We start from the raw sequence: 26,009 nt of genomic DNA on the forward strand, positions 1-26,009 counted from the left end.
TAAGCCCCACCCCCTTCGATTCGCCACGCCCCATCCGCTCAGCCACGCCCCCACTCCGCCCCCTCCTCCCGGCAGGGGGGGGGGGCAGCTTTCTGTAGTTCGCCTCGGGCGGCGAAAGGGGTAGGTTCACCCCTGAGCACTGTTCAATCCATCATCCAAAAATGGAAAAAGTATTCTGCAACTGCAAACTTACCAAGACATGGCCGTCCACCTAAACTGACAGATCAAGCAAGGAGAGCACTGGTCAGAGAAGCAGCCAAGATGTCCATGGTCACTCTGGAGGAACTGCAGAAATCCACACTTCAGGTTGGAGAATCTGTCTATAGGACAACTATAGGTCATGCACTCCACAAATCTGGCCTTTATGGAAGAGTGGCAAGAAGAAAACAGATGTTGAAAGAAGACTTAAGAAGTGCCGTTTGCCACAAGCCAAATCGGGGACGTAGCAAACATATGGAAGAAGGTGCTCGGGTCAGATGAGACCAAAGTTGAACTTTTTGGCCTAAATGCAAAGGGCTATGTGTGGAAGAAAAGTAACACTGCTCATCACCCTGAACACATCATCCCCACTGTGAAATATGGTGGTGGCAGCATCATGCTGTGGAGCTGCTTCTTCAGCAGGGACAGGGAAGTTGGTCAGAGTTAATGGGAAGATGGCTGGAGCAAAATACAGGGAAATCCTGGAAGAAAACCTATTGGAGGCTGCAAAACACTTGAGACCGGGAAGGAAATTCACTTTCCAGCAAGACAATGACCTTAAACATATAATCAAAGCTACAGTGGAATGGTTTAGAATAACCCAGTTAAAGTCTAGACCTAAATCCTATTGAGCATCTGTGGCAAGACATAAAGATTTCTGCTCACAGACGGTCTCCATCCAACCTGACTGTGCGTGAGCTATTTTGCAAAGAAGAATGGGCAACAGTTCTCAGTCTCTAAAAGCGCAAAGGTGGTAGAGACATATCCCAAAAGACTTGCAGATGTGATTGCAATGAAAGGTGGCTCTACAAAGTATTGATATAGGGGGATGAATACTTTTCAGATCACACTTTTCAGATTTTTATATGATTAAAATTTTGAAAACCATATATCATTTCTGTTCCTCTTCACAATTATTGGCTACTTTGTAATGGTCTGTAACTTAAAATCAAGTGTTCAAGGGGTATGAATACTTTTGCAAAGCAATGTACATATACGTAGACAAAAACTGTCTAATATGTCTATTAACTATGTAAGCTGATGGCTGGTCAGGTAATGGAGGGGGTGTACATCTCACCCAGACTACTAAGGTGGGTGAGATGAGAAAACTCCAGGAATGTTTGTTCTCAGTAGACATCTTTTGTCTGCTGAGCATTTTGGTAAATGCTCAGTACTGGGCTGGATTTTTAGGAATGGCAGGTAGGTTGGTAGTGGGACCTGTCATTCCACTCCCCCTCCAGACCACACTTTGGGGATGTTCCGGCAGCGACTAAGCTGTAGAGAGTGTTCTCGTCAAGGAGGCTTAAGAAGTTGCTCCAGCAGCAACACTTTGGCAGAGTTTGGCTGGAGAGCAAACAGAGAGGTCATATTTTTGGAGCTGTGTCCTGAATGATTCTACTGGCTTTTGATTTCTGCTATTATAGGTGAGGTAACCTATTCTATGTTTAGTTAGAGCCTAGCTGGGCAGGTATTTATTTTTGGATGGTTTCTTTTTGTTGCTGCACTACCTTTTTGAGTGAAAATAAACTCTACCTTTGTTTTTGGACTAAAGAAACTGGACTTGTGTGCCTATGCCACCCCACCTAGCAACCCCAGACCCTGACAACATATACTATACATCATACAACAGTGCACCTTAAACTGCCAGGTCTTAGTTTATATTGATTTAACTATTAGGTCAGTACAAATGACCATAATGGTAAAACTTACAGCACCATAGATCCTTATGATACTGTTTAGTCAGGTCATTAGGACTATATCTGCTAATGCAGACCATATATTATTTGTGGATTGCAGCTGTGTGAATTGCTGGATAATTGAATTTGCTCCACTATATAGACATAAAAAGAAAATCAAAGACTACCACATATCAATAGCATACTGCAAACCATAAGCATTTCCATATTTATCACATACAATTTCACACTCTGCTGATATGGGAAATATGAACCCTTCTATATATAGTATACAGTGCTCAGAAGTCTTGAACAAAGCAGTACACGTATGATCAATGATTCTTTATAAAACAACATAGTAATGATTTCTGAGTTTTGTATTGATTTTTTTTTTTTATTAGCGTGTTGGGGTATATTCACATCAGATTTATTGCAGAAATTTACTTCTATATATTCTTATTTTCAGCACCACCCATTCAAATATAATAGGACAAAAGGGTGTAGCTATAGGGGTGTTAAGAGGTAGCTATTACTAATGGACCCTGGACCCTGAAGGGATCTCAAAGGTCTATGTATCTGAAATATACCTGTATCAAAATGGCACAGACTAAATAGGGACCCATTCTAGATTTTGCCTTGGGGCACAGGGGCTTCAAGTCATATCTCTGATAGGACAGTATCACAAATGTTTGCTATTCCAGCATAGTGTAGTAATATTTTGACAGCACTTTACCTACACTTTCTTAAAGGGTATCTGAGTTTCCATGAAAAGTTGAAATATATGCAGGGTCTTGCTGGACAGTCTGGTCTATGACTATATAAGCCTCCATACACAGTGTCTTATCAGTTTTCCTGCTGCTAATATTCATATTATGGCTGAAACTAATTTTGCATTTGTCTCTGAGGATAAGGATCTGTCTAACCTTATCTATTACTGATGCTGTTCTACCAGGAGTAACTGTACAATAGCCAACAAATAGCTGAGAAAAGGCCAAGTGACCATAATATAGGACAGGGGTATGCGGCATATTTTGTATGGAGAGACGAATGTCATCAATCTGTACATAAAAGTTATTATAATGGAACATATAGTTGTAATACAGAGAGTACATTACTTCAGTATTACAGCTGTGTGAGCCTGAAAAACTTCTAACAAAATAGTACAACAGAATGCCAAGACTCCTATACATTGTATAATGCCCGTTATTGCCCCCTATGCACAGTATAATGCTCCTTGTTGCCCACTTTACACAGTATAATGCTCCTTGTTACCCTCTATATACAATATACCGCTCCTTTGTCCCCTATTCACAGTATATTGATCCTTTTTGCCAAATATACACAGTGTAATGCTCCTTATTGCCCCCTATACACAGTATAATGCCTATTAGTGCCCCTCTATTAAGTGTAATGTCCCACACAGTTTGATACCCCATTTGTCCCCCTCACCAAGGATAAAGCCCATTATTGGCCCCAACATACTACTGGGGGGCCCTGGACTTATAGTTCAGAGGGTATTTTTATTTTTATTTTTTTACCCCCTGATACTTTCATGCTTGTTAAATACACGGTTGAGTTTTACTGACTTTAGATATTTTTTTGTCTTTACAAGCGCAATGTGCCAAGTAATATTTTTCTGACTAAACCAAGTTGGGTAAAATTCAAAGCAATACAAGATTGACTGACCCTCTCTTCTCTCATGAAAGAAAGTATTTTTGGGTTTAGTTATAGTTTATGTGACTCTGAAATAGCAATGTACCTCAGGAAATGAAAGAAGCAAATCTCTCCTCAAAGATTCTACTTGGTTAAAAGCATGTACTGTCCCAATATGTTCTGCTTTGCTATTACACCCAATTGAAATCACATTGAGGAATTCACTCTCAAACTTCATGCTACTTCAATAATGCTTTACGGGTTTTGTTTTTGCTACATCAAGCCATTTCATTGCATTAAAATCCGAACTGATTGAACTTGGTTAGATGTTTTCCAGAAAGAGACTCATTTTCTTTTTTACTTCACTGAAATTCTTTCACTGGTTCAAAACAATAAACTAAAACTTTACTGTTAATAGAACAAACCGATAAAACATAAGTAAGCGTGGGTTCACACCTGCGTTTGGGGTCTCCGTTCTATGGTCTCCGTCTTCTGCATGCCAGAAGACGGAAACCATAGACCGGGTCCGGCCGTGCGCGGCGGTGAGCGTTTTATGCTCTCCGCCGCGAAACCGGATTTTTTTATCCGGACACAGAGTACTGCATGTCCGACTCTGAGTCCGGATTATAAAACCCGGTTTCGCGGCGGAGAGCCTAAAACGCTCACCGCCGCGCACGGCCAGACATCTCTCTCACCCATTCAAATGAATGGGTGAGAGAGACTCCTGCAGGTTTCCGTATCCTGCCTCTGTTTTAGGTAGGAAACGGAAACCTAAGTACGGAGTGCCGGGCCGCAGATGTGAACGAGCCCTAAGCTGAAATAAGAAGTGCTCAAAAGAGTGTCCTAAAAACACCACAGAACCATGAAATAAAAAGCCAAACCTGTGTGTGATATATCGGGGCAGATGAGTGTATGTCAGCCCATGATATAGAGTACTCCCAGCAGCGTCCAAGCTAGTTCCCCAGGCTATACATGGAAAGCCAAGGGCGAGCCTTCTAGGTCTACTAATAGCTAGGAATGGGACTGACTGTCAGCCCTAGTAACAAAACCCTACGCGTTTCTTTTGATCATCAAGTGTAAATAGATAAAGTGCATAGTGCAGAGCACTCAAGCAACATGTCCACATTGATGGCAGTGGTGTCGTCATACTGAGTCAGAGAAGCTAAAAAGGAGAGGCTCCACCAACATCCCTGCACTAAGAAGAGGACTGACCTATCGGCGAGAGCCGCGCCATCGGACCTCCCCGATGACAAGGATCACGTCATTACCAACATCCCCCGATGCAGGTCTAGTCATAGTGTCTCAGTAAATTGTTGATCTAGCTTAATGTGAAATGTATGTATTGTGTTCTGGCGTTTATGTATTGTGCTCAGTTGACAGAAAATTAGGACCAAAATGTATCCTTGTAGACATCTGGGATGGCTGGATGTCTTGTTCCTCTACCGCTCAGCCACTGTACTCTATGAACCTGCAGCTGAAGTAAAGTAGTCGGTGACATCACATAGAGCCATCACAGTGGCAGGGCAGGCAGTGTACGCCTAGTTCCTGTGCTCTGCAAAGATAGTAATTAGGGCTCCAAGGGACCTTATTATATAGTAGAAATAAGGCTGATCCAATGCAGGGCTTACCAGGGCATGCACTGGTAAGTTTTATTTCACCCTGCATAACCCTTTTCAAGTGTAAATTAGTGAAATCATCATTGATTCAAATCCAAGTTGCAGTGTCACATAGTGTGAAGGGGAATTTTCAAAGTTTCAATTCTCTCATCTTGTTAGTTTGCTCAGAAATCTTACAGGGGGTTTTCCTGCAAACAAAAGCCCTTCGAAAATTCTAGACAATTATAAGGTAAACATTTTTGCAAAAATAAATGAAAAGTTAAAAATTTTGCAGTGTTGTAAGTTTTTTTTTTTTTTTTTTTTTTTTTTCTAACTGCTCTAAGCATTGACAGTGTTTTGCCTTGATAGGTTGCCAATGGACCCGATTATGAATGGAGATGTTTTCTATGCTGTGAAACTTAGTTATGAGTTTCTGACCTCATAGTGCAACCATCAAGAGAAAAGACTGTCCCCACTAAGATGGTTGGAGAAAATTTTTACAGTTCTGCAGAATTTTTAATTATTTATATTAGCATGTTTAAATGTTTGAAACTATTAGTTATATAAATACTAGCATCTGCCCGCAACTTCGTCCGCAGGTTGGCATTGAGCCGCTTACATTTATTCAATTGATGTTGGTTGTAATCCGCCGTGTCCGGACAGGCGCCTCCCTCCCCCCGCGGTGGCCACTCCCATGGCACCCCGCTTTCCCGCGGCGGCCCAGCCTGACCCTGAATTTCTTTTCCGCGCCACCCTCTCCCGCTGCAACCACGGCCCCCATCCCCAACTCCTGCGGATCCCACCGCACCCTCTACCTTGGCCTCCCACCTGCAGCAACCCCCACACTTATCCCTCCCCAGGGCCCCTCTTCACGTGGAACCCCCCCTTGACCTCTGCTCCCACGGCCCCACCGCACACATCCTTCTCGCGGTGGCCCCCCTGACCCCCCGCGGCCTCCACCCCCTGGAACACCCTCCTGCAGACTTCTCCCTTCCCCGCACGGCCTGCCGCCCTGCAGGTCCCCGGTCTCCTCTCCTCCACATGACCCCGCGGCACTGCTTCAGTGAAGTGTCCACTGGTCTATGGAGGCAGCAGCATATACGGGCCAGACTGGGGAGCGCGGAGTTAATCCGCTGGTAATTAAGTTAACAGATCCCCAGGGAGTACAAATTCTGATTGGATTGTGGGTTTTTCCACATGGACCACCCCAACTTTTTAATAAAAGCTAATCCAAACACTATATGTACCCCAAAATGGTGCAGAATGAAAGTACAACTTGTCACACAAAGAATAAGCCCTCATTTACCTATACATTTTTTTGGGAAAAAAGTCATTGAGCATTAATGTACAAACTACCCTGCATCCTTAAAGGTTTAATTCTGTGATTGTAGTAATTCTGTATCGGTAGGTTTATAACTTCACAATATTCTGCTGTCGTCCGTTCCTACCCTCTTTCATTAACCTCCACTTGAGTATCTATATTTTGCGGGCAGTGTATATTTGAGTATGTTCCTATTATTTTTAGTTTTACTATGTCTATTTAGCCCCAATGAGGTTTTTGTTTTTTTTTTGCATTTTTCATTACAGGTAGATCCATTATTTACAAATGAGGTGAAAGCCAAGCTTCATAAGTAAGTATTTCAATTGAGAAAAATGTCCTGTGTTATGTATTTTATGTAGCCAAGTATGAGAAATGTACTGTAAATGGTTCTGCGTTTGAAGGTAACATAAAACTCTTGTGGAGAAGTACACAGCTCCCCAGGGTCTCTCCTTGGCCCAGACCCGACCACAGGTAACATCTGCATTGGATTTGGATGTTTGCTGTATGCTTGTGTAGGTTTCCAGCAGGTGCTCCAGTTACGTATGAGCTGACTGGTTTCCCTATTGTAGGTAACCCTAATATTTGTGGTAGGGAAAGTTAGAGCGCAAGTCCCACCAGTAAGAGAGGACAACCAGAATATAGCGTGGTGTCATGAAATGAGTAGCCTGCGTACATGGAAACAGATGAACATGACTGTGGCACTACCACTTCCATAGCCCCCCTTAAAGGGGTTGGCCACTTTCAGAACAATATTGAGAGACAAATGTTATGGTTTGTATAATAAAAAATTGTACAATTTTCCAATATGCTTTCTATGTCAATTCCTCACGGTTTTCTAGATTTCGGCTTGCTGTCATTCATTCTGTTAGATAAAAGTCTGACCATGGTCATGTGATTTACGGTCCATGGTCATGTGATTTACGGTCCATGGTCATGTGATGAGCACACAGGTGCCACTCGTTATAGTCACAGCCCAGTAATCAGACATCTGCCTGGTAATCAGCTGTGCACCTGTGTCCTCATCACATGACCATGGACCGTAAATCACATGACCATGGACCGTAAATCGCATGACCATGGTCAGACTTTTATCCTCTAGAAGTAACAGAATGAATTACAGCAAGCTGAAATCTAGAAAACTGTGAGGAATTGACATAGAAAGTATATTGGAAAATTGTATATTATTTTATTCTACAAACAATAACATTTGTCTCTTAATATTGGTCTGAAGGTGGCCAACCCCTTTACGTTTTTATTGTAAGTGTTGAGTTTAGTGGCCCCCGACTTATTGCTCAAATACTCCCCTGGCAACTACTGTAGACATTTTACTCTTCCTATAAATGCTTTGTGCAGTTTTTCTTTTTTAAGCCTTTTTCAGAATTCTTTTTAAAAGTATCAGTGCTGGATGTGCCTTTGCCAAGATGATTGAAACGGTGAACTTAAAACCTGTTTTTCATTTTTCAGTATGTGCAGAAACTATAAATTTCTCATTTTCCAGAAATACTTGTTAAAGCATGTCTTATGAGATTATCCATTCACTTTATTCTAGTGATAAATCTGTTGACGACAGATCCAGTATATACTGCCAGGCACACATATACTTGTATAGTACTGTAGTATACAGTATGCGGTTAGCACATTGTAATCCACATTGTTATGTTGATTTTCACAGCATTGATGGAGTTCACCTTGTACAAGAAATTCCACAGGCAAACTTACAGGCTCTGATAAAGAGAAGCTTTGCCGTGGTGAATAGCTCATTGTCTGAGGGGATGTCAGCAGCCATACTTGAGGTAACTACGTTTTATCTTTGCACCAACCTTGGAAGTATGGACTAGGGGCTAGTATTGCAGAGGCCAGTTCTTTCTTACATTGTAGTGATCAGTATAGGAAATTGCTGTTAACGCTATTCAGCTAAAATTTATATACTGTATTTATATAGTTTACACATATAGCACTATCATATTCTGCAGTGCATCACAGGTATCGTCAACACTGTCCCATATGGGGCTCACAATCTAAATTCCCCTTCTGTATGTCTTTGGAGTATAGGAGGAAAGCAGTGTACCCTGAGTAAATCCACATAAACATGGGGAGAACATACAAACTCCATGCAGATGTTGTCTTTGGCTGCATTTGACTCTAAGACCTGAAGGGTGACAGTACCCTAGGCCGCAAAGAGACAGTGCAAACCATTGAGCCACTGTTCTAAAATTTACATGGGTTGTAGGATATGCTGGATTTAAAGGGAACCTGTCAGGTCCATTTGGTTCACTAAAACACCCACTAGTTCTTATGGATTAGCGCTCCAAACAGTCCTGTTGTAACGCGAGTCTCATAACTCATCTCCTTGCTTAGTTCTTCAGTAAAGCCGTGGACATACACCCCCCACTTCACTGTGTATGCAAATGTAGTCTAGTGCATGTACACTGCAACTGAGCTGTACTCCTCTGACTTCATTGAAGAACTGCTGCAGGTATTGGGAATATAGCTTCTGGGTTAGAATAAAGGTGTTTTTTTTTTTTTGTTTGTTTTTTTGGTCACAGATTCCTTTTAACTGAAAACTGGTACTTTTAGGGACTCTGTAAATAAGACATAAAACCAGAAAAGTATTTCAATAAAAATCTGCTCATTAAAAGCCCAGTGTCGCTCCTTCCCTTTGTTGTGCTGTCATGTGCCCAAACAGCAGTTTACATCCACATGTGGGGGATTTCTGTGATCGGGAAGAATTGCATAGCAAATTGTGAGATGTATTTTTGAATGTTTAAATTTTAGGTCTAAATGATGTGTATTATTGAAAAAAAATGAAATGTCTAAATTTCATCTCCATGTTGTTTTAATTCCCGTGAAACACTTAAAGGGGTTGTGCAGGATAAACTCATACTTAAACCCTACACTAAATTCTCCCACCGAATAGCACACACCCATAGGAATGTCTATCTATCATTCCTATGGGTGCGTGCTATTTGAAACTGGAGTTTCGAATAGTACTCGCTCATCTCTAATAATTACCCATATCCCTGGAGTGCTCATATTACCTCTCCAAGTACACTTTCTGATAATCCGGTGACGTTCCGTTTTACTTCTTCCGAAACGGAATGTTACCATCACTCTTCCCCCTCCCATATCCCTTGCAATACTTACCAGCCTTCCTGTGTCTGTGGAACAGGTCCGCCCTCTCTTCCTGTCTTCTACAGTGGATGGAATAGCTTAGCTCGGGAGATGGGGAGAGTAGGTGGGGCTATTAATGGGCGGCATCGCTAGTCAGTCAATGGGAGGGACCAGACTTAGGGAGGGTGGGAGGGACCAGACTTAGGGAGGGTGGGAGGGGCCAGACTTAGGGAGGGTGGGAGGGGCCGGACTTAGGGAGGGCGGGAGGGGCCGGACTTAGGGAGGGTGGGAGGGGCTAGGCTTAGTGAGGGTGGGAGGGCCTAGGCTAGTGAGCCGGAGGGTTTTGTAAGGGAGTGAGAGAGGAGGAGGAGGGGGGCTGAGTGAGAGGGAGTTAGTGCTGCAGCTTCACAGTACGGGCTCGTTCACATCTGCGCCCGGTCTCAGTTCATACAGGTTTCTGTTTCCTGCACAAAACAGAGCAGGAGACGGAAAGCTGCAGGACTCTTTGAAACCCATTCATAAATGGGTTTGAAAAGTGTCCGGCCGTGAGCATTTTATGCTCTCCGCGGCAAAACTGTTTTTTTTTTTAAACGGACACAGAGTCGGACATGCAGTACTCTGTGTCCGGTTTAAAAAAACGGTTTCATGGCGGACAGCATAAAACGCTCACCAGCGCTCACGGCCGGACCCGATCTGACAGGTTTCCGTCTTCTGCATGCAGAAGACGGAAAGCTCAGAACAGAGTCCGGGCACTAGTGTGAACCCAGCGTAAGTCTGCACAGCAGGAAGCTACAGCATGTAAACAATGCAGCAACAAACAGAGACATCCAGAAATCACTCCAATAACTGCTAAAGGTATATGGATGGATGTATTAACCCATCACAAGAACTAACACACCTTAATATATAAAAAAATATATATATATTTATTTAAGGATTTCAGTTTTGATTATGGAATGATTTTTATGGGGGTTTCTAATATATAGGATTTTAAAATCCCCTTCAGAACTGAAGTGGTCCCTAACAAATGGGTTTGGGAAATTTTCTTGTAAATTTGGAAAATTGCTATTACACTTGTAAGCCTTCTAACATCCAAAATATATCCAAGGACAATTAAAAGATGATGCCGATTTAAAGCAGAGATATGATGGATAATAATTATTAACTTATTTGGGTGGCTGACTGTCTATCTGAAAAGCAGAGCATTTCAAAAACATATGAGGTAAGTTAAAGCACCCCAAAATTATCAGTTTTGAAAAATGGGACTGTGTCCTTTAGGTGTTTTTTGGCGGTATCCTTAAGTAGTTAATCACCTGTGAAGAATATTATTATTATTATTATTATGTTTACTTATATAGTGCCATCATATTCCGCAGCGCTTTATAGATATTGTCAGTCACTGTCCCATATAAGGCTCACACTCTACATTCCCTATCCGTATGTCTTTGGTGTGTGGGAGGAAACCCACACAAACACAGGGAGAACATACAAACTCCTTGCAGATGTTGCCCATGGCAGGATTTGAACCTAGGACTCTAGTGCTGCAAGGCTGCAGTGCTAACCACTGAGCCACCGTGCTGCCCGTTTTTACTTACATTATTGATTCTTCTCTCTGTCTTTCTGGGTGTGTATCACATGTCCTGTTACATCACCGTTTCATTCAACCACGTGGCTCACTGATGATGTTCCATTTTGGGGGTAATGGGGCTCAGTTCTGTAGTGGGTATAGTACATGTGCAGTCTCTACTGTAGAGAGCAAAATGCAAGGCTTCATGGGAAGTGTACAATACAGCAACATGCCAGTCTTTGGTGTTTTATTTGTATTTTTTTTTCTTTTTTTTTTTTTTTTTTTTTTTTTTTGGGGGGGGGGGGGTCCAAAGCAGAAAACCCATTTCAGTTTTATTTTGTTCCACCTTCATAGGCTATGGATTTAGAAGTCCCTGTGCTGGCAAGGGATATCCCAGGGAATGCTGCAATAATTCAACATGAAGATACTGGTTTACTCTTTTCAAACCCTAAGGTAATTTATCTCTGTTGGAAAATGTTTGCACCAAGATATTATTGGCCTATTTTGTAATTTTTAACAAAATACTGGAAATTTAAATGAATTTTCTAAAATACCTAGAGCCAAAAACACAACTCCAAAAATTTACTTGTGTTTTGAACATTTGTTTTTGCTTAAAGAGGTTCTCTGGGAAATGCCAAAAAACGTGCATACATAAAGATCATGTCATTGGTTAAAAAAATCGAAACTTTGAAGAGCAAATAATGCTGGTTTTGTCTCGTGGAGGATCATTGTGTAAAAAATAAAATGGCTGTCGTCATGTTCATAATGCCAGAACCCTCCCAAATAAATTCTGGGGAAATAGTTGGACAGGTTGTTTAGGGAGCAATTCGGCAGCTATATACTGACTAGCTACAGCTTCCTATTCACAGCTTGACAGAAGAGTAATACTCTGCTATCGAGCTTTGTATAGCAGGCTGCAGCCATTCAGGGTGGACAGAAAATGATCCTGTACAGGCAGGAAAGCTCCTACAACCAACAACATACCACACCAATTCATCTGTGGGAAAGAAGAGCAAGCACTCATTGACAAAAATAAAGTACTCCTTAACGAGAGAGCACCTTCACAGGCGTATAGAGTCTTACAAAGCCATTTCAGCTCCACTGGGGGATTATGGGAAAAATATGCAAATATGTTTTGTCTGTCTAGAAGTCTTTGCCAAACCAGTTTTCCCTACGCTGTGCTGAAGAGATCCAATCAGATTGAAACAGCGCTGTCCACAGCTGGGATTCTGTTCCTTTTGGAATAGATCTATTAGTTTGGCAAATCCTCGCATCATAGCAATAGGCTTGTTGAAAACGTCATGCATGATGTTTAAGAGGGCTACCCCTAGAGGGCAGCAGGCAGAGGCAGTGTTTTCCTATTTACATCTTGGAAAACCGATTTGCATATTTGTCCAAAAATAAAGTAGTGATGAGTAGGAATTGAGGCACTGGTTGTTGGAGATGTAGTTTTTACATCCAGCCAGTGTCCCTGCTTTATCACTCCTTTATATTTAGGCTGTGTACAGGTTGCTACAGCCAGTCAGCGTGCACAGGTAACAGATATTACACTGTTCTACAAAAAAAAACACATCCTAGTTTCTCCCTTTGTCTGTTGGAACGAACAGGACAACAACATTTTGCCTTGCCAGATCCTTTGTACTCAAAGGATATAAGCTGCTGCCAGAGAGTTCTGTTCTGGTAGCAACCTATTCCCCTCTCCCAAATGAAAACACGTGCACACCCAGTCAGGCCATCTTTCAATCATCTTTCCGCAGCCTGGAATGAATCTTCCATCTAGGTCTTACTACTGCTGTGTTCCGGAGAACCCCTCATGATGTAGGTTAGAATAATCTGACAGATAAAACCTTACTGCAAGCTGGGGTTTGCTTCTCTCACATATTCAGGCAAATTAAATCAATTATTTTTAATCATAATTAAATTTTTCACTATTTGCTGGCTGTAAAAAGATGACCCGGCTGTCTGTAGGCATTAACCCAGCACATGACAGACCTCCAGAAACACCTTATATTTGTAAGAAAGTGTTCCTTTCAAATCCATTTAGCGCTGGGAGGGAGGCAGAAAAAAGCATAAGTTGTATTGATCTAATGCACTTGCCAAAGGAAAAATTTGAAATCAAATAAAAAACTCACTTGGAGGCTTGTGCAGGAAGAAAGGTCAGGAAGTTGTCTACATACCCACAATAAATATGGTTCCGGCGAGAAATCTTCTATTTCTAGGGGGAAATTACACTTATTAAATACACGCTGTTGCTTTCATTCAGAATGATTGACTTTTATGGTTTATGCAAGCCATGGGAGCCTGATGGAAATGCGAGTTATTTTTCATTTTTTTAAAACAGAAAAAAATGTGTTGGAAGGGAAAATATACATTTATCTCATACATTAAAACACTCAGCCCACATGTTCTGTACTGAGCTTTGTGTTCAGGATGCAAAAAGTTATATATCTGTAAAGTTAGAACTTTAAAGTGTACCTCTAATTCTAAAACCAATTACGGTATTATACAGAATAGTACAGGTAGATATATACTATATCCTGTATTTTATGTTCTGAAAGGAAATGGATTTATCTCCAGCTATCAGGCAAAATGACTTCTAACAGAAATCTATGGAGAGGGAAGGAGAAGGCTGTAGGAAAAGACCAACATAGCTTACATACATGGCTGTTAAGCTCTGCGACAATTACTAAGATAGTTCTTTTGATTGTACTACATATGTAAGGTAATGCTCTACCAATGTACAGATCGAGGCAATACATCAATTGACAAGACGGCAGCAGCCTCCTCTTTCCCTCTCCATAGACTTCTGTGTATATGGATAGAGCTGCGATTAGAGGTAAGAGTTTTGGTGAAATAAGGGTATGTTCACACACAGTTTTTTGCAGGCGGATTTTGACATGGAATACGCCTCAAATTCCACCTGTAAAACCGCCTCTCGTTCATTTTAGTGGGAGTCTCCAGCAGTTTTTTCCCGCTAGCGATTTTTTTTTTTTTTCAGCTAGCGGGAAAAAAAGCAACATGCCCTATCTTCCCGCAGATTCCACGGCTGAGTTAGCCGCCGCGCCCTCTGCTCGGGACTCATTCCTGATTAGGCCCATTCATCCAGGCCTGATCGGGAGTGGGATGCCAATGCACTGCATCAGCATCCCGTTGCAGCTAGCCGCGCGGAAAAGGTACCCGCTGTGTGAACTTACCCTAAAGGAGGCTGAAAACAGCTAAATAAGTAGGGACAAAACTTAGAGTTTCGTATATCCAACTGTACTATTCATGTATGAAAAAAAAGTTTGTTCTAATTGGGAGTACACATTACTATAGCATTCTTCAGCAAGCCATAGACAAGTATAGCACATGTATCATGATAGGTTATCAGCTGGACTGAGTAGGGGACATATTATGAATAGTCATTTCATATTACTATCCTGTATAAGGCCTGGGGCCCCACATGGCGTGAACGCAAAAACGTTGCATTTTACAGTCACTGCAAAGTGTATGTTTTATTTAAAAAACAAAAAAACAAAAAACTAATGCAAATAAATGTATATTCAGAAAGATATTGACAGCATTGATGATGATTTTTTTTGGTTGTACAGAAGTGAATGTCCAGACTTGCTCAATGTTTTATGGTTTGTATATACATTTACTATATTTTACTTGAAAAGCCAGTTTATAAATTTACTACATTATGTATCTGTTCGGACCCTGATGATTTCACAGCTGGAATTATTACTATATCTTATTATTGCTTGCTGGCCCTGGTGATTTGTATTCCGGGAAGTGTAATCTTTACACCAGGCATCAAAATTGGATGTAGGAAAATGTCCCAGTGCATTATAGGAGTTTTCTAAGTTGTTAGGGATGTTTAACAGTGACAACCAGTAAGGGTATTAAGGTAGTTGTGGGTGTTACTATGGTCTCTAGCAGGGGCCCTCAAACTTTTTAAACAGTGGGCCGGAGGCAGAGCAGGTCGCACAGACATCGGGAGCGGTGCCCTCCAATAGGTAAAGTGAAGTGCGCTCCATGGCTTGGCCCGAGCTCCCCAGGAGCTTCATTATAAATGCACGCCTGCCGGCGTTGTTGGCAGGGCCAGACAGAAGTGCTTGGCGGGCCGCATGTGGCCCTCGGGCCGCAGTTTGAGGACCCCTGGTCTCTAGCTATAAGATAAGTAATGCAACTGGGGTATAAACATGGAGGTTGGTGTCGAACATCGTACAGAATATGCAGCTTATACATAACCAGAGCTACACTTTGCTGAAAAATATATTATAACATAAAAACATATGAAAAACACATGCATTTTTTTGGTGCGGTTTTAACTACACTGTCTGATTGTCTACAAGCGCTATCGCTATTCATTGTGTACAGGACCAATCTTAAGGTCATTGTTCGGATTGTGAATAGCATTATCTAGACATCTACCTGAATTACGTGCCATGCTGTTATTTCCGTCAGGTTCAGATACTCTTCAGTGATCACATGTCATATCTACACAATGGAACTGATTTTCTGCAATCACTTGTCTGAGCCAAAGCTAAAGTTACAGTCCTAGGACCTGACTTAAGAACTTTCTGTAAATTGCCAAATTTTTTTTTTTTTTTTCGTAGTTTAGAAAGATGCTTGACTCAGTCTGTTTCTTTTTATACTTGTAGAGTCATTATTGCATGGAATAAATTTTAGAGATTTCCCAATAAGCCCTTATAATTGACAGCCATAGTGAACTGATGAACATTTATTATCCATTCTCCCACAATGCAATCTGGAGCATTGAAGAATGTATGAATTGAGTATTAAAGGGGTTGTTCAGCTCCTTATTATTGGTGACCTATCCTCACCAGCATAGAACAGCATTAAGAAATCAGTGACTGACACCCAGGATCCCTGCCGCTCAGCTGCTTGAAGGGGCTGCGGTGCTTGTATGAGTGCCATGACCTCTTCACTGTATACATGACACGCCATCTGTTTCATACCAGCTGCTATACTGGGACATCCCATTTACTTCTATGATATCAAATAAAAGGTGAAACCATATGTGAAAGCATTCAGCAGCTATGTTTAGCGTGACATGATCTCTCAGCATTTTTTAAAGCTTTCAGAGGGCGAACCATACAACAGAAAAGAGGAACTGAATGCAAATCAGATCTCAGCCATACGACATACGGTACAGTGCCATACACTGTAGCACATTGTATAGGCAAGTCCCTGATTCCAGCATAGGGTTACACACTCTATCATTCTTTCTATATGTTTATAGATTTTATTTTGCTTACTTATATTCTATAGTGTCATAACACCTGTGTATCTGCAGCAGCAGGAGCCGAGGCTGTAGTCCTTGCAGTGCTGCGCATGTCAGGAGGAGGGCTTAGTGTACTTCACTGCCCACGTGGGGGACAGCTTTAGCCCTATACACAATATAAGGGGAAAGCTGTCAATCAGCCAAAATACAGAAGGTAAGCACTGGTTTTATATAAACTACTGAAAGAAAAAAATAATAGGAAGCACCCATAATCGGGACCTCAAATAGGGCAGTGTGAACCTGATGGAAAACTTCTTTTAAGTAGGTGGCCACTAAATATTTACTTGTCAAACTATCACAGCTGCCATTGTGAATGGACAGTGATACCATATGGTGTTTGATGCAGGGTAGACTATTGTGTTTACAGGCCAGCAGTTCTGCTGAGCCAGGTTTAGATAAGGAGGGCCGGGAATATGGCTATAGTATGGAAGTGAAAATGTGTGGCTCCGTATGGTACATGTCTGCTCCTGGTATCCTGTTGTGGGATTCAGAAGTCTTATTTTCTAATATGCTGTCATGGTAAAATTCTGCCAGAAATGAGGTGGCTTTTATGGTGAAAGAGCAGTCACTGCGGATTGGTTACAGTCTTCACCCCTTCACCCTTTCCATTGCATCGGATGGGAACCACAATGAAAACCTGCAACATGAATTGCAGCTTAAAAACCAGCAATGCAAGTCAGTTTACAGTTCCAGTTTTGTTCATAGCATGTGGATGACTTTCGCTGTAATCGATTATCCATTGGGTAGTCTGTGGCTGCTGCTCCACTGCAAATAAGTTCAGTGTGGCCTAAGCTCTGTGGCCTGCTATGGCCAAGCTTATTCCAATCCAGAAAAAGGAATAACCAGTAGGAAGAGAGAGGTTGTGATCCTGCTGTATAGAACACTGGTGAGACCACATCTGAAAATCTGTCCAGTTATGGAGAACCTACCAAAAAAAAACAACCCATGAATAAAATAGAACCGGTGTAGAGATGAGCAATAAAATGATGGTGGGTCTGAAGCATGAAACTTATTATGAGACATATTATTAAAGTACTTCAGGAAGGGAGGACATGTCTACTAGAGATGAGCGAACACTAAAATGTTCGAGGTTCGAAATTCGATTCGAACAGCCGCTCACTGTTCGAGTGTTCGAATGGGTTTCGAACCCCATTATAGTCTATGGGGAACATAAACTCGTTAAGGGGGAAACCCAAATTCGTGTCTGGAGGGTCACCAAGTCCACTATGACACCCCCGGAAATGATACCAACACCCTGGAATGACACTGGGACAGCAGGGGAAGCATGTCTGGGGGCATAAAAGTCACTTTATTTCATGGAAATCCCTGTCAGTTTGCGATTTTCGCAAGCTAACTTTTCCCCATAGAAATGCATTGGCCAGTGCTGATTGGCCAGAGTACGGAACTCGACCAATCAGCGCTGGCTCTGCTGGAGGAGGCGGAGTCTAAGATAGCTCCACACCAGTCTCCATTCAGGTCCGACCTTAGACTCCGCCTCCTCCGGCAGAGCCAGCGCTGATTGGCCGAAGGCTGGCCAATGCATTCCTATGCGAATGCAGACTTAGCAGTGCTGAGTCAGTTTTGCTCAACTACACATCTGATGCACACTCGGCACTGCTACATCAGATGTAGCAATCTGATGTAGCAGAGCCGAGGGTGCACTAGAACCCCTGTGCAAACTCAGTTCACGCTAATAGAATGCATTGGCCAGCGCTGATTGGCCAATGCATTCTATTAGCCCGATGAAGTAGAGCTGAATGTGTGTGCTAAGCACACACATTCAGCACTGCTTCATCACGCCAATACAATGCATTAGCCAGTGCTGATTGGCCAGAGTACGGAATTCGGCCAATCAGCGCTGGCTCTGCTGGAGGAGGCGGAGTCTAAGGTCGGACCTGAATGGAGACTGGTGTGGAGCGATCTTAGACTCCGCCTCCTCCAGCAGAGCCAGCGCTGATTGGCCGAATTCCGTACTCTGGCCAATCAGCGCTGGCCAATGCATTCTATTAGCTTGATGAAGCAGAGTGTGCACAAGGGTTCAAGCGCACCCTCGGCTCTGATGTAGCAGAGCTGAGGCTGCACAAGGGTTCAAGCGCACCCTCGGCTCTGATGTAGGAGAGCCGAGGGTGCACTTGAACCCTTGTGCACCCTCAGCTCTGCTACATCAGAGCCGAGGGTGCGCTTGAACCCTTGTGCACACTCTGCTTCATCAAGCTAATAGAATGCATTGGCCAGCGCTGATTGGCCAATGTATTCTATTAGCCTGATGAAGTAGAGCTGAATGTGTGTGCTAAGCACACACATTCAGCTCTACTTCATCGGGCTAATAGAATGCATTGGCCAGCGCTGATTGGCCAGAGTACGGAACTCGACCAATCAGCGCTGGCTCTGCTGGAGGAGGCGGAGTCTAAGATCGCTCCACACCAGTCTCCATTCAGGTCCGACATTAGACTCCGCCTCCTCCAGCAGAGCCAGCGCTGATTGGCCGAATTCCGTACTCTGGCCAATCAGCACTGGCTAATGCATTGTATTGGCGTGATGAAGCAGTGCTGAATGTGTGTGCTTAGCACACACATTCAGCTCTACTTCATCGGGCTAATAGAATGCATTGGCCAATCAGCGCTGGCCAATGCATTCTATTAGCGTGAACTGAGTTTGCACAGGGGTTCTAGTGCACCCTCGGCTCTGCTACATCAGATTGCTACATCTGATGTAGCAGTGCCGAGTGTGCATCAGATGTGTAGTTGAGCAAAACTGACTCAGCACTGCTAAGTCTGCATTCGCATAGGAATGCATTGGCCAGCCTTCGGCCAATCAGTGCTGGCTCTGCCGGAGGAGGCGGAGTCTAAGGTCGGACCTGAATGGAGACTGGTGTGGAGCGATCTTAGACTCCGCCTCCTCCAGCAGAGCCAGCGCTGATTGGTCGAGTTCCGTACTCTGGCCAATCAGCGCTGGCCAATGCATTCTATTAGCCCGATGAAGTAGAGCTGAATGTGTGTGCTTAGCACACACATTCAGCTCTACTTCATCAGGCTAATAGAATACATTGGCCAATCAGCGCTGGCCAATGCATTCTATTAGCTTGATGAAGCAGAGTGTGCACAAGGGTTCAAGCGCACCCTCGGCTCTGATGTAGCAGAGCTGAGGGTGCACAAGGGTTCAAGTGCACCCTCGGCTCTCCTACATCAGAGCCGAGGGTGCGCTTGAACCCTTGTGCAGCCTCGGCTCTGCTACATCAGAGCCGAGGGTGCGCTTGAACCCTTGTGCACACTCTGCTTCATCAAGCTAATAGAATGCATTGGCCAGCACTGATTGGCCAGAGTACGGAATTCGGCCAATCAGCGCTGGCCAATGCATCCCTATGGGAAAAAGTTTATCTCACAAAAATCACAATTACACACCCGATAGAGCCCCAAAAAGTTATTTTTAATAACATTCCCCCCTAAATAAAGGTTATCCCTAGCTATCCCTGCCTGTACAGCTATCCCTGTCTCATAGTCACAAAGTTCACATTCTCATATGACCCGGATTTGAAATCCACTATTCGTCTAAAATGGAGGTCACCTGATTTCGGCAGCCAATGACTTTTTCCAATTTTTTTCAATGCCCCCGGTGTCGTAGTTCCTGTCCCACCTCCCCTGCGCTGTTATTGGTGCAAAAAAGGCGCCAGGGAAGGTGGGAGGGGAATCGAATTTTGGCGCACTTTACCACGTGGTGTTCGATTCGATTCGAACATGGCGAACACCCTGATATCCGATCGAACATGTGTTCGATAGAACACTGTTCGCTCATCTCTAATGTCTACCCTTTGAATATGTTATAGATATAAATAAGGTTCAGGAGGGAAGAACACAAGATCAAGGGGGCACAAATTAGTTTAGGGGAAGAATAGAAGCAATGTCAGGAAATATTGCACTGAAAGAGTAGTTGAGACTTGGGACAAACTTCCAGCAGATATGGTTGGGAATCTGCAGGGAGTGAATTTAAAGGGATTCTACCACTAAACCAAATTTTTTCTATTTACCACGTTGGATTAGCCTTAAGAAAGGCTATTCGTCTCCTACCTTGCTCCTACGCCATTCCATAGAAATACCGGTTTTTACCGGTATGCAAATGAGTTCTCTCGCAGCAATGGGGGCAGGCCCCAGCGCTCAAACGGCAATGGGGGTGTCCCCATTGCTGCCAGAGAACTGTCTCCAGTGACGCCTCCATCTTCAGCTGCAACCGCCTCTTGTGTCTTTTGTCTGAGTCAAACTGTGATGCCTGTGCAGTTGGCTCTGCCAGTGAGACACCAGCAGAGCCGAGTGCACGTGCCGGCTGGCGGCCGTTTTTGGGAGGCCGCTCCTGTATTGAACTACAAGAGCAAGAGCAGCCTCCCAAAAATGGCCGGCATTCGCAGTCGGCTCTACTTTTGTCTCACTGGTAGAGCCGACTACACAGGCATAGGAGTTGACCCAGACGAAAGACGATGAGAGAAGGGGAGGATGCAGCTGAAGATGGAGGCGTCGCTAGAGACAGTTCTCTGGCAGTGCTGTGCAAGAACTCTTTTGCAAATGGTATTTCTATGGAACGGCGGGCTGGAGGCGACTGAGCAAGGTAGGAGACGAATAGCCTTTCTTAAGGCTATTCCGACATGGTAATTAGAAAAAATGTTGGTTTAGTGGTAGAATCCCTTTAAGCAGGTCTGGGATAAACATGTGTCTGTTCTAAGATAAGATAAGAAGGAAATAATATAGAGGCAGGACAGGTGGACCATGTGGTCTTCTATGTTTCTGTCACAATTAATTGAAAAAAAGTGTGACTATCTGTTGTCCAATGTCCTCACACAGTAGAACAGATGGGGAGGGGGGGGGGGGGGGGTTATAGACTCTATATGTTTAAGCTCCTATCCATAGTTGTGTTATTATTATACTGGCCTGCTTGTTACGTGTGTGCTCTATGTATACTGCCCTATCCCATAGGAAACGATGAGCTGTCTCTGAGCTCTAGCTGGGATGTCATAGACATTTAGACAAAACAGGCATTTCTCCTTCTGCTCCTTTGTTCTACATATGCACTCATACATTAACGTCACAGATCCCATTTGTCTTTGTTACTTCCCTTTGTATTGAGCGTTAATGAAGTTTTCAAGGTCTGGGGTTAAATGAGTTCATTGTGTTTAGAGTAAATGGGTGGAAAGAATGCTCTGAGTAAATGACTCTGCAAGTAAGCACAGCCATGTATGAATGATTGAAAGGATAAGTGGATAGAATATTTCTCTAACCCAACAAACATACTCAAGTGCGACACTAGCACCCTCCTCTGGCTGCAGCTGGAAATGATTGTCGTATGAGAATGGCACCTGCATGAGCAATGTTTAGAAAGGCTTACATAAGATTACAGTTTGTACAGCGTTGGTTATTAAAGAAATTGTATGCTCAACACTGTATTCTGTATTGTAGACTCTGGTAGTGGTAGCAAAATGCTGTGCTGCATAATGACACATAGATTATTAACACTAAGGCTCTGTGCATAGTGTATACATAGCTTGTGTCACTTTTTTTTATTACCTAAACTAGTATTGAGAGCAAAAGGTATTAAGAAAAAGTTGTGACACGCTCCTTGGGTTATTTGTATCTCATCACCCTTCTGTTACAAATCTGTCTCTTACTATTAGAATTATTTTAAGTGCACTTGTCTTTAAAAGACTAACCAGACTGAGGTACTGCAGATGGCGACGAGTGTCTCGGAGCGCTTAGAGACACACACAGCTCACCTTAACAATGCTTACCTAGCGATGGAAGATCTAGAGAACCGCAACCGGCGCCGTAACCTACGTATCAGAGGTCTGCCAGAGGCCTACTTAGCTGAACAGCTACAGGGAATCATAGCAGATATTTTCTCCTCTCTGGTAGGTGGCGATGCTGCAGCCAGAATGTGCGTGGAGCATGTACACAGGGCCGTGCGGCCTAAACCTGCACCGGAGGATTCGCCGCGAGATATAGTATGTGCCCTACTGTCCTCAGCGCACTCTTCCCAGCTACTCGCAGCGGCACGAGACAAGACCGACCTGACCTATGATGGGCACCCTCTGCGGATTTACCAAGATTTAGCACCCTCAACGCTACAAAAACGCCGGGTCCTGAAACCACTTCTCGACCAGCTGAAGAGCAGAGGCATAAGGTACGCCTGGCTGTTCCCTTTTGGCCTGTCGGTTTTAAAAATTGGCCGCAGGTATGCTGTACATTCCCCGCAAGATCTGGACTCCTTATGGGAGGTGCTGGACATTCCGCCGATAGATATACCTTCATGGTTGCCCGTGCAGGAAGACCCGATCCGAGTGCCTCTATTCCAACCCTATTCCGCTGACCTCTCCAAACATGCGTCCAGGTACAGATCTCCTAAGGCCCGGAAAGCTTTGCTCCATCTGTCTGGGACTCTAGCTTCTAAATCAACCCCTATGAAGGATTAAATATTCCTTAACGCTACCCCTCGGACTCCGAATTACCAGAAGCTGCAGGTGCCTTAGACTTTCTTTCTTCTTTAACTTCTTCTCCCACCCTCTTCCTTCCCCTCTTCCCCTTCCCTTTCCCTTAGTCTTTGCCTTCTCCTCCCCTTCCCTTGTCCCCCCCCATTCCCTTTCTTGCCTTCTTCCCCCCCCTCCCCCCCCTCCTGCTTTGCTCTCACTTTGGCTCTCTTCTTACTGGGTTCTTTTACTTTGCACATGTATAGTAGCTACGGTTTGCATGTGGTGAGTGCTTTGTATCCTACATCATGTGTGTCCCTCCCTCCCCTCTTTCTCCTACTGATTCCCCACACGCCCTCACTCCCTTCCATCCCCCCCTCCTCCCCCCTTTCCCCCCTCCCCCTCTCCTCTCCCCCCCCTCCTTTCCCCCCTCCCCTCCTCCCCTTTCCCTCCCCTCCCCCTCTCCCCCCTCCCCCCTCCCCTCCTCCCTTTTCCCTCTCGTTTTCTCGTTTTTCCGGAAGCAGAAGGTGGGCCTAGTGTTTCTACAAGAAACTCATTTCAAGGGCTCACGCATACCATCTTTTCCACGGACACAATTTACACAATGTTTCCACAACCCACACCCCTCCTTGGCTTCTAAGGGTGTCTCTATGTTGATACATAAAGACCTTCCATTTGTCTGCACAGCTCACTATATGGACTCAGAGGGGCGCATACTATTCCTCAAAGGGACTATCGCGTCCGAAAAGTATACACTGGCAAACCTCTATGCTCCTATTACGGGACAGGTGGCCTGGCTACTGTCCGCATTGCAGACACTACAATTGTTCTCGGAGGGATTTGTTATCATGGGAGGTGATCTCAATATGTCCCTCAATCACGCTTTGGACTCTACCTCTTCCCGTCAACTTATTTCGCAAAAAGCTATGCGGAGAGTGTTGTCTACGTTGCATGACCTACGGCTAGTTGACGCATGGCGCCTCCAACATCCTGTCGAGAAAGACTACACATTCTACTTGACATCTAACGCTACTTATCACAGGTTGGACTACATTTTTGTTTCAGACTGTCTCCTTCCCCAGGTACAATCATCGACTGTCGGCTCCTTTACCATATCCGACCATGCACCCGTATCTATGATGCTCAAACTCACGCGTCTACCCAAACCTGCCTGGATGTGGCGCCTGAATGAGATGCTCTTAGACTCAGAGGACAACGTGCAGTTTCTCTCTGGCCACTTAGACGAATTTTTCGCTATCAATACCACCCCAGATGTGGGTTTCCCAATGGTTTGGGAGACGCATAAGGCATATATGAGAGGAGTCATCATTGCCTTGGCATCTAAAGTTAAGAAACAGAAACAGAAGGAGCTGGACGACCTCCTGTCCCGAATCTCTCTAGTGGAGCGACTACACAAACAATCCTTAGTGCTTTCGCACCTTGCGGAACTAACTCTTCTGAGAAACAAATTGCTAGATATCTTGAACACTAGAGCCGCGAAGCAGCATATGCAGTTTAGGAAACTCTTATATGCCCACGGAGACAAAGGCGGCAAATTGATGACTCGCCTTATCAAGAAGGAGAGGGCGAAGTCCTTTATCTCCTCTATCCAGAATAGAAATGGGGAAAGCCGAGATGATACCCGTGACATTGCCTCTGAGTTTGTTTCATACTACACGGGGATTATACAATCTGCCCCCGACTTCTGTAACAGGCCCCGACAGGCAATTGAAGATCAGAGACTTTTTGGAGGGACTACACTTACCCTCGTTATCTGCTGACACCTCTGACCTGCTACTGAAACCGATCTCTACAGAGGAGGTTGAGGAAGTCTTGAAAAGCATACCTACAGGGAAAAGCCCTGGTCCTGATGGCCTGCCGCTGTTCTATTATAAAAAGTTTGCCAAATCCCTGTTGCCACGCTTGACGCTTCTTTGTAATTCGCTACTGACCGGCGAATCCTTACCAAGACAGTCACAGGAAGCCCATATCGCAATAATCCTAAAGGAGGGGAAAGATCCCACCCAGTGTAGCAATTATCGCCCCATCTCGCTTTTAAATACGGACATCAAAATCTGGGCCAAAATCCTCGCAAATAGGCTTAAACCATTAGTCCCGCAGTTGGTGCGAGAGGAACAGTCAGGTTTTGTGCTTGGGAGGGAGGGGAAGCACAATACTGCTAAACTGTTGCCATTGTTCTATCTGGCCCGTAAGAAAGGCCTTCCGCTGGTACTTCTCGGCGTAGATGCCGAGAAGGCCTTTGATCGGGTGGCGTGGGATTTTATGACGGAAGCACTTGCACGTTTCGCTATCCCGGACAGGTTTATACAGACGATCCTGTCCTTATACGCCCAACCAACAGCAAAATTGAAGGTAAATGGCATATTATCTGATAGCTTCACCATTACTAATGGCACCCGACAGGGGTGCCCGTTGTCCCCTACGTTGTTCGTCTTGGTGTTGCAGTCGCTACTACAAGCTGTGCGGCAGAACACGGAAGTTGAAGGGGTCTCCGTAAACGGCCAATCTCTTCAAGCAACCGCATACGCGGATGATGTGCTCTTCATTATTTTGAACCCCTCTACTGGTCTGCCGGCCCTGATGGACCAACTGTCGTTTTATGGGACTTTGTCGGGTTATCAAGCTAACTTCTCAAAGTCAGAAGTGCTGAATATCACACTACCCCCCTCCGAAGTTGCTTTACTGAAGCGGCTGACGCCCTTCCAGTGGACCACCAAGCCGCTTAAATATCTAGGAATATACTTAACCCCGAGATTGGAGGATTTGTATAATGCTAATTTCCCACCTCTCCTTGAGAAATTAAAGCATTCTCTGACCGGCTACGACAATCTTCCTCTCTCCTGGTTTGGAAGGAAGAACTTGCTGAAGACGTACTTGTTCCCCAAACTTATATACCGAATGGTGATGCTCCCTATTGACCTACCTGATGCATTCTTCCAGTCCGTTAGGCGTATGTTCACTGGATTCGTCTGGCGACATAAAACGCCCAGAATCTCCTGGCAACAACTGGTCAGACGTAAACGTCAGGGTGGTATTGGCCTACCAGATATTAAGAAGTATCACACCTCAGTTAAACTCACTTGGTGGGCAGAACTTGCATTTCCATTCACATCTCTTGTCCCTACCACGCTG

At 44.1% G+C, this 26,009-nt stretch overlaps 1 protein-coding gene and 1 long non-coding RNA gene across 3 annotated transcripts in view; both read left to right on the forward strand.

The window, feature by feature from the left end:
* Positions 1-26,009, forward strand: part of LOC142203938 (uncharacterized) — a 1,061,686-nt gene that overhangs the window by 95,437 nt on the left and 940,240 nt on the right. The window lies entirely within an intron of this gene.
* Positions 1-26,009, forward strand: part of GLT1D1 (glycosyltransferase 1 domain containing 1) — a 100,695-nt gene that overhangs the window by 60,404 nt on the left and 14,282 nt on the right. Inside the window, exons 9-11 of the mRNA XM_075275033.1 lie at positions 6,710-6,753; positions 8,116-8,236; positions 11,476-11,574. Of these exons, the coding sequence (XP_075131134.1) occupies positions 6,710-6,753; positions 8,116-8,236; positions 11,476-11,574 (264 nt within the window). The remainder of the gene's footprint in view (positions 1-6,709; positions 6,754-8,115; positions 8,237-11,475; positions 11,575-26,009) is intronic.

The sequence above is a fragment of the Leptodactylus fuscus genome, chromosome 1, assembly GCF_031893055.1.
Source record: "Leptodactylus fuscus isolate aLepFus1 chromosome 1, aLepFus1.hap2, whole genome shotgun sequence".
Taxonomy (NCBI): domain Eukaryota; kingdom Metazoa; phylum Chordata; class Amphibia; order Anura; family Leptodactylidae; genus Leptodactylus; species Leptodactylus fuscus.